Source organism: Mus pahari, chromosome 1 (assembly GCF_900095145.1).
Source record: "Mus pahari chromosome 1, PAHARI_EIJ_v1.1, whole genome shotgun sequence".
In the NCBI taxonomy this organism is placed as follows: Eukaryota; Metazoa; Chordata; class Mammalia; order Rodentia; family Muridae; genus Mus; species Mus pahari.
Window position 1 is genome coordinate 70416509 of NC_034590.1, and position 8686 is coordinate 70425194.

The following is an 8686-nucleotide window of genomic DNA, read 5'->3' on the forward strand; positions in this document are numbered from 1 at the left end:
TCATGACCGGGAGCATGTGGAGGAAGCAAGCTGTGTCCTTCACAATGACCGGGAAGCAGAGAGGGAAGAAGGGACTGGGAGCCAAACGCATCCCTCCAGGCGTGTTCACGTTCTCCCTCCAGCCAGGCCCCATCTCCTACGGTGCCCACCACCTCCCAGTAATCCATCAAGCTGTGAATTCCCTGCTGGGGTAGAGCCCTGTGAGCTATCATTTCCCAAGGCAGACACTGTTGCTTTGGAGACCAGTTTTCAATACGTCAACCTTTGGAGAACATTTAAGATGCAAACCATAACATTCGTGCTCACACATACCAAATACTCCTGTGTGTGACAGAATTTACCCGTGTGCCATCGGCTGTGACTTGAGCCCTGAGAGACTGACCAGAACCCCTGATTCATAGACAACGCCCCTCCCCCCCGCCCCCATGTTCAGGAAGCTCTGAAAATCTCGCTGATCCTAACCCTGGTGCAGTCTGTTTATTACAAAGCTGGCCTAACATGACTCAAGGCCATTTACCATAGTTAGTAGCCTCTTGGCGAGATTAGTCATTTAATGATGGCAATTCTGAGAAATGTCCTCATGTGGTTTTGTCACTGTGTGGAGGACATACTGTGCTTACACAATCTAAAATCACCATGATGTCCCTAGGCAGTATGTACTTACGGGACCACCTCATATATACCGTTCTTCCAAACCCTGTTCTATAGGCTGAGACTAGCTGTGTTTTCCTATAGAGCTGTCAACGGCTCTGATAGTAGGCACACATCCTGCAGAGGGCCATACCCAAATGGACAGTGAGCCTTATTGCCTTTGGGATTTGGTTTGAGTGGATGGTCGGGGCTCAGGTTGAGAAGGTCATGCAGGGGGACTCTGTTCATTGTCTCCCCCAGATGGCGTGGTCCTGGTGGATCCTGAGTATCTCAAAGAAAGGCGAGGTAAGCCGTGGTCCTCCGACTCCCAGCATGCCTGTGGCCTCCACATCCTCTGCTCTCCAGTGACATCAGCATGCTGCCTTGATGCTTAAGCAGGCCCTCAGCAAACCCCATGGCACCTCCCTCTCCATTCTCCTGTTTGCTTAAATGAACCAGTGCATTGACCGCACTAAGAACTTTGGTTTCCTCTGGTGCAGAGGTCTCCTGCTTCTTGCTCACCATATGAAAGCTCACACCCCAAGCCCAGGCCCATCAATAACACAGCAAGGCTTGGGGGAGGGAAGATGACAGTGTAACAGGAGAGAAGGTCTCATTTTATAGATGGTAAAGGTGAAAGGTCTATGTACAAGCTCAGGGGTAGGCTGGACTGAGGTCTCCTGCCTTTTAGACCCAGCCTTCTGTGGGCCTCCCTCTCAGCTCTCTCTCTGCCCCTCTCCCCAGTCCACCAATCTAATCCAACTACTGTGGCTGTCTGACTGCCTAACCATCCTTCCTGCCCCTCCATACTCCTGGACTGGGGCGAGCTAGGGAGGGCCATCATGAGGTTTCTTCCTGAGAGACCACGTCAAGGCTGCCCTTGAAGGCACCTTGCATCAGAGGGCAATGTACTCATTCTATTTGAACCTGGGACGGGCTCGTATCTCTAGTTTGCAAACCCCAGGGCTACTGCTGGCGCTCTGGGGGAGGGGTTTGTATGCCACCCTCCCAGGCCCCTCCTCAGTCCCCCCACTCCTCACAGTCTACGTGACACTGACCTGCGCCTTCCGGTACGGCCGGGAAGATCTGGACGTCTTGGGTCTGACTTTTCGCAAAGACCTGTTTGTGGCCAATGTGCAGTCCTTCCCACCGGCCCCCGAGGACAAGAAGCCGCTAACGCGGCTCCAGGAGCGACTCATCAAGAAGCTGGGCGAGCATGCCTGCCCCTTCACCTTTGAGGTCAGCAAGCCTTCCTGCACTCCAGGAGCATTCTGGGATGCTCTCAGGGCCGGCACGTGGGGAACCCGGGAGGTCAGTTGCTTTAGCTCACCCAGTTGGGACACAGGCACTGTCCCGTACATTGCCCTTTAAGTGCCTTATCTCTGCCCCCTGTGGACACGCCGCCTTAACCTCTAGGCTGTTCCTCTGGCCCACCTGCATTTAAGTTACTGGAAAAAGGAAGGCCCAGAGATGGCTGCAGCGAAGGAAGAACTCCTGCCTGGCCCTGGGTCCCTGTGTACCTCCCTTCAGATAGGCTGCCTGCATGCCCAGCTCATCCGTTGTCATGCCTCCTTACCATTCCAAGACCCCATACTTCTGGAGTTCACATCTCCCTGTTTCTGAGACTCCATGACTCTGGGGGCAAGGCTGAGTTGAGAACTTAGGTGAAGAACATTGAAATTCTCATCTTCCATAGGCTGCCCTGTGGGGCGTAGGCGATATGACTTAGCCAGGAGAGAGCCAGTCTATTTCAGGGGCTTCTTGTCTGATGGAAAAGATGCAGACTGTTTTCAGGGGACTTGGTCTGATGGAGGAGAGATGGTCTGTCCTCAGGGGGCCTGGTCTGATGGGTGTATTGTAGCGACAGAGGTGTGTCGGGAGAGACGAGGCAGAGGTGAAAGGTTAGCTCATGTTAACTGTCTCCTGAACAGATCCCGCCAAACCTTCCGTGCTCAGTCACATTGCAGCCTGGGCCCGAGGACACAGGAAAGGTAGGTCACTGTAAGAAAGCCATCTTGAGTCCAGGCTCTCATGTCCCTAGGGTCCTGGTTTTCTCCCCATGGGGTGGTGGACAGTTGGAACTTCCTTTCCTGTTGAAGCTGCCTAGGCCCAGGCCTGACTGATGTTCCTTGGATAATCAATCATTCACAGGCTCCCTCAAGTCACTTTTGCTGGCTCTGGTCTTGACTGCACAGGACCAGCAGAGTCCAAGCACCTACACACGGTCGTACGCAGGCCCTGACAACTTTGAATAGAAAGGGGTGGCAGGAGCAGGTTCCAGCCCCCCCTCCCCCACTCCACTCTCTCATCTGCAAAGCAGAGGCAATGAGCATGCTCCTTCACGTTGTTAGAGAGTTAGGGAGGTTCTGTGATACCCAGCACAGGGTCATCACGTTGCTGGTGGCTGTCTTGAGGACAGCTACCCAGACTGAAGCAGGAGTCTCAAATGGGATTGGGGTTGGCTGGTGGGCTCGCAGAAGCCCCTCCAGTGGAAGGAGCTGGGTCAGGGGCAGCGTGGAGACAAAGTGAACATTGGGTACCAGGGTTTCAGATTCATGACAAGGAGTCCTCAGGTGAGAGAAGCCTGTGTTTCCACCCAGAATTCTGGTTTGTAAGATGGGAGGGTGGTCGGGGACCTTGCCTCCCCAATGCCATGGGGTCAGATGTCCTCCTCCACAGGCCTGTGGTGTGGACTATGAAGTCAAAGCCTTCTGCGCCGAGAACCTGGAGGAGAAGATCCACAAAAGGTAGGCAGGATGCTGGTGGGAGAAGGGAGGAAGGACAATGGGGGGAGCCGAAGGAGCAGCAGTGAGGAGAGGCTTTGCTGTGGGAAGGGTCTAGAAGTCTGTCAGGTCATGGTGGGCTTCCCGGAGGAGGTGAGCCAGGCTTCTCTCATATCCCTACCTCTCTCTGCCTTACCCCTGCACCCTGTTGCAGATATTAGAAAGACCCCCAACTTCAGTTAACTTTCACCAGTGGGTAGTTGGGAGGCCCTCAGCAGGAGTGAAGCCTGTGTTTGTGGACAGATCTGAACAAGTACAAAAGTGGAGGAAAGTGAACATAGAGGGGACTCAGTGTGACTCAGAGAGCCAACATTTTCCCACGGTGCTTGGCAGATGGGGGTGGGGGGAGGACAAAGCTGCTGCTCCTGACTTCTCATGGCTGCCCTTCCTTGGGGTCCTGGGATTCAGGATCTCCTGCCTCCTGGCCTTCACCTGGCTATGATGTTCTTGCATCCTAAGTCAGCCTGCTGAGGGGTACCCACCAGCCTCTTGAGGGATGAGTTCGCCACCTGGTGGCGATTAGGAGTATCACAAGCATTTTCATCTGCTGCGTGGTTGTTCTTGTGGGGGGGGGGTGTAGATAAGAAAGACTTTTCTCTCTTGTGTCTGTCCCAGCTGTCCACTTAAGATCTGTGATAAAGGAGACCTAATGGCGTTATGGAACATGAGAGGGATTTTGAGCAGAATAACGAACAGCAGGAAACACAGAGTCACCGCCCTCATCCTCTCCCAATGGGGCATCTTAAGTCTACTCCCAAGACTCACTAGTCAATGACACAATAGCTGTCAGTTCTCAAAGGTTTAGTTAGTTCTGGTCATGTTCACAGTAATGGACAGATGTGGTTTAACCTTCCCTGGGCTCCTGAGGGTTAAGTGCTATTGTCCCTGTTTCACAAACGAGCAAACAGATGCACAGGGAGGTAATTGCCCCAGGCCATACTTTCCAGCTCAGTCCATCCTTGCTTCTACCCTAAGCCCCGTGACCTCCACTGAACCCCTCTCACTTGTGGGTCTCACTGAGTCACCTCTTCACTCTCCTGCACCTGTTGGATGAATCAACATCCCATAATGACCCCCCCCACCTCCACCTCCCACGAGGGCCTGTCATTTTTGCTTCCACTTAGCAGATAAGGGTGCCAGGCAGCAGGTACTGGCCCATGTGCTGAGACCAGGGTGGTGAACCAGCTGAGCAAGAAGTTCCCATCCTCCAGCGGCTTACACTATCAGGAGACATAGGGAGAAGGAAGTAAAAAAAATAGTCCCTTTCTTACCATCATGCTGGGGACTGGGACACGCAGACCCAAATGAAGTGCTGCTGTCGGGTGGCTCAGGGACAGAATTGAGAGTCAGATAGTGACAAACCCTCCAGGCCAACCTCTGTGATTGGTGGGCAGTGGGGAGCTACACTAGACTCTCGAACAGGAGAGGGGTCTGGGTATCACAGAGAAGAGGGTGGAGCCTGGTGTCTGTCTTTCTCCCCGTACATCATCCTTAGGAATTCTGTGCGGCTAGTCATCCGGAAGGTTCAGTATGCCCCTGAGAGGCCTGGCCCTCAGCCCACGGCTGAGACCACCAGACAGTTCCTTATGTCAGACAAGCCCCTACACCTTGAGGCGTCTCTGGATAAGGAGGTAAGAGGCCCAGACCCCATTGCCCCCAGCTCTGCTATCCCTCAGATCCCAGTGTCTCTGGACTGTCCTTGAGGGTTTGGGGAATCCTGTTGGGGTCCAAAGGACTGGCAGAGGTGGGCACATGCACTTATGGGACAGGAGCAATGGAAGGGTCCTGACCATTCCTCCTCACACTCTTATAACTGCCTGTTTCAGTTTGGAGGGAGAAGCCCAGCCAATCAGTAGGGCGGTGAGGGGGAACAGGACCCAGGGACTCCTTGCCATTACCCTTACCAGTGAGCTAGAAGGTGAAAAATTCTTGAAGTCAGGTGACTCTAAGCCAGCTGACTGGGGTATGGGTATGCCCCTCCTTCTTGGGTTGGCTAAAGGCAAGAGTCTGGACAAGGTGGTCCCTGAGAATTCCGAGCAGGTCCTCTAGTAGCTGGTTAGCCTTTCCTCTCTTCCTCTGAGTCCTCCAGAGTTTAATGTGTCTGCAAACCCAGACCATCAGAGCCCACAGGGACTTGAGACCTTGCTCTGTTCAAGCCTGCACGTAGAATAAGGGAGAAACAGAGTGTCATATAGCCTGTCCAAGGTCATGCAATGGTTGTCACCATCATTGCTATTATTGCTGTCTTAGCTGGTAGTCAGAATGGGACTGGAGCCGAGGATGTCAGCTTCTTTTCCCTATGTGTGTATGTGAGTGTGCATGGGTGTGTGTGTGTGTGTGTGTGTGTGTGTGTGTACCTGGAGGACAGCCTTGGAGGTATCATTCTCAGGAAAGCCATCCCCCTCCTTTGAGGCAGTCTATCATTGGCCTGGAGCTTACCAATTAGGCTAGACTGTGGGCACCAAGCCTCAGGGATCTGCCTGTCTCTGCTCCCTAGTTCTGGGATTACAAAGATCAAACTCAGGTCCTCGTGTTTGCAACACAAGTACTCGACTGGCAAAGCAGTCCCCCGAGTCCAGAAATGTCATCTTCTAATACCTTTGAAAGGTCCCTCAGTGGTACTGAAGGTCCACACTTCGTAGTTTTGTGACATTTTTATCTCAGTGGGAAGTGGCTGGTGAGCTTGGGGCAGAGTTCAATGTCCCCGCCCACGCTCTCCTGTCGTCTGCCTCACAGATCTATTACCATGGAGAACCCATCAGTGTTAATGTCCACGTCACCAACAACACCAACAAGACTGTGAAGAAGATCAAGATCTCGGGTAGCTGGGGATCCTACTGAGGGTTGGGATGGCTGCAGGCGTGGCCTTTGTTAGAAGCCTGAGACGCTACCATTAGTACCTTCAGAAGCTCGGGTCTGCCGTCAGCCTACAGTGGCTTCAGAGCTGGTCTGGGGCAGTGGGTTTACCGCTTTGCACACCCCTTCATAGGCTTTCTGGGCCATGGCCAAGCTGTCCTGGGAAGAAAAATTTGGTCATGGAAGGGGCTGGGTTTTGATGGGGGTTTCTGTGTGGGTGGAGTCTGGGGTGGCGGCCTCTGGTAAATGCTGGCCGTTGTCTCAATCTAAGCAAGCACACTTACCACAGGGAGCTTGAAGTCTATCTTGAGAGGTACCCCCTGACTCACGTACGCACCTCTGCCGCCCCCTCTCTCTCCAGTGCGCCAGTATGCAGACATCTGTCTCTTCAACACAGCTCAGTACAAGTGCCCAGTAGCCATGGAGGAGGCTGAGTAAGTGTGTCTGAAGCTGACTTTGGATGGGTGGGACGAGACAGGACAAAGGGGAGCTCTGAGTCCAGGCCCAAGCGTCGCAGAGAGATGTCCTGGGGTGGAACTCAGGCGACATGTGCCTTTACGTGCTGAGTAGCCTCACTGGCTCCTGTTTCGGTCTGAGTCCAGGTCTCAGTTTGAAACCAGGCTGACCTGAAACTCACTATGTAGCCTGAGCTTGCTTGGAATCAGGGCAATCCTTCTACCCAGGCTTCCAAGCGCTGACGTTATAGGTGTGAGCAGCCGCACCTGCCGCTTTGACGTGGTTTCTGATATCCTAGGGACGGAACTGTTATTACTAAGCCAAATATTCTTGCTTTATTGGGTATTCTCAAAATTCACTGTTGATTAAGAGTGAGACCCACACCCACGAGGTATAGACTTCTGATGAGTATTGGGGGTACACTGAATGACCCAGAGCCAGAGAGCATTTAACCCCAAGTGGAACACCATAGTCTGTCACATATTCGCACCTGCAGTCTGGAGACAAAGGTAGCTGGGCTTCAGCGCGCATGGTTTCCTGTGGGGTTGGGCTTGGGCTTGAGATGTGGTCAAGTGCGTCAGGTGCACGCATCTCTCTCGTCTTTGAAAAGGGAGACGGGGAATAAAATAGCACCAGCCAAAGAGAACAACGGAGGTTCCTGTGCATGACTGGTAGATACGCATTGCAGCAAGTAAAGTTTCAATGGTAGAACTTAGGTGGGGGCTTCCAGGTTTGTATGCAGTGATACTTTTGAACATAAATGTGGGCTGGAGAGATAGATAACTGCTGTTAAGAGCACGTGCTGTTCTTACAAAGGACCAGGGTTCATTTTCCAGTACCCACACCAGGCTGCTCACAGCAGCTTGTAATTCTAGTTCTAGGGGGATAGGATGTGCTCTTCTGGCCAATGAGGGCACTTGCATGTGTGTGGTGTACAGACAGTCATGGAGGCACATACACAAACATATGCACATACACAGACACACATACAACACGCACATATACACACACACAAATAAAAACCTCATCATTAAATAAAAACTAAAAATAAATGTGTGGGCTAAAGAGATGGCTCAGTGGTTAAGAACACTGACTGCTCTTCCAGAGGTCCTGAGTTCAGTTCCCAGCAACCACATGGTGGCTCACAACCATGTAATGGGATCCAATGCCCTTTTCTTGTATGTCTGAAGATAGGGAGAGTGTACTCATATATATAAAATAAATAATCTTTTTAAAAAATGTGCTATATAAGTGTGCATCGTGACCATGCCTAGTTTAGGGTTAGTCCTGCTTGTGTGTGGTGGGCCTCTCCTCTTTCCCATGGTAGTGGGCTTGCTGCTTGAGCTGGGCTCAGCCCAAGTGGTTGCCGGCAGGCATCTGGGAGATAGAGGTTGCCGGCAGAGGGCGTTGTGGAGCAGGGCCAGTCCAGACGTCTTGGCTGGGTTAGGGCTGGCTGTGATAAGGGTCATCTTCATGCTGCCTCTCTACTTCCCAGTGACAACGTGGCACCCAGCTCAACATTCTGCAAGGTCTACACACTGACTCCCTTCCTGGCCAACAACCGAGAGAAGCGGGGACTTGCCCTTGATGGGAAGCTCAAGCACGAGGACACGAATCTGGCTTCCAGCACGCTGTGAGTGAGAGCCGGGCCTCTAAGTCCCAGGCCCCCTGTGCCCTCTCCACTATGGATGGGGCCCCACCCTCCTGGCCCACCACTATGAGGATGAGATTTAGGCTCTTGTCCAAGTCTTAACTAGGGCCAGTCTCCTGGAGTGTGGCTGCCCGGGGAGGCTCTCTTGCTACTCCTCCCGCCCGGTCAAAGACTACTGGGTCCTATCACTTGCCTCTGGGGGACACAGCTGGAAAAGCTCTTTCTTTCTTTCTTTCTTTCTTTCTTTCTTTCTTTCTTTCTTTCTTTCTTTCTTTCTTTCTTTCTTTCTTTCTTTCTTTCTTCCTTCCTT

At 52.6% G+C, this 8686-nt stretch overlaps 1 protein-coding gene across 4 annotated transcripts in view; it reads left to right on the forward strand.

The window, feature by feature from the left end:
* Nucleotides 1–8686, forward strand: part of Arrb1 (arrestin beta 1) — a 73537-nt gene that overhangs the window by 53252 nt on the left and 11599 nt on the right. For all 4 annotated transcript variants that reach the window (XM_021189878.2, XM_021189869.2, XM_029543389.1 and 1 more), the window contains exons 4-11: nucleotides 892–936; nucleotides 1673–1869; nucleotides 2562–2621; nucleotides 3310–3377; nucleotides 4909–5044; nucleotides 6150–6234; nucleotides 6631–6703; nucleotides 8221–8358. In XM_021189878.2, coding sequence (XP_021045537.1) covers nucleotides 892–936; nucleotides 1673–1869; nucleotides 2562–2621; nucleotides 3310–3377; nucleotides 4909–5044; nucleotides 6150–6234; nucleotides 6631–6703; nucleotides 8221–8358 — 802 coding nt within the window. The remainder of the gene's footprint in view (nucleotides 1–891; nucleotides 937–1672; nucleotides 1870–2561; nucleotides 2622–3309; nucleotides 3378–4908; nucleotides 5045–6149; nucleotides 6235–6630; nucleotides 6704–8220; nucleotides 8359–8686) is intronic.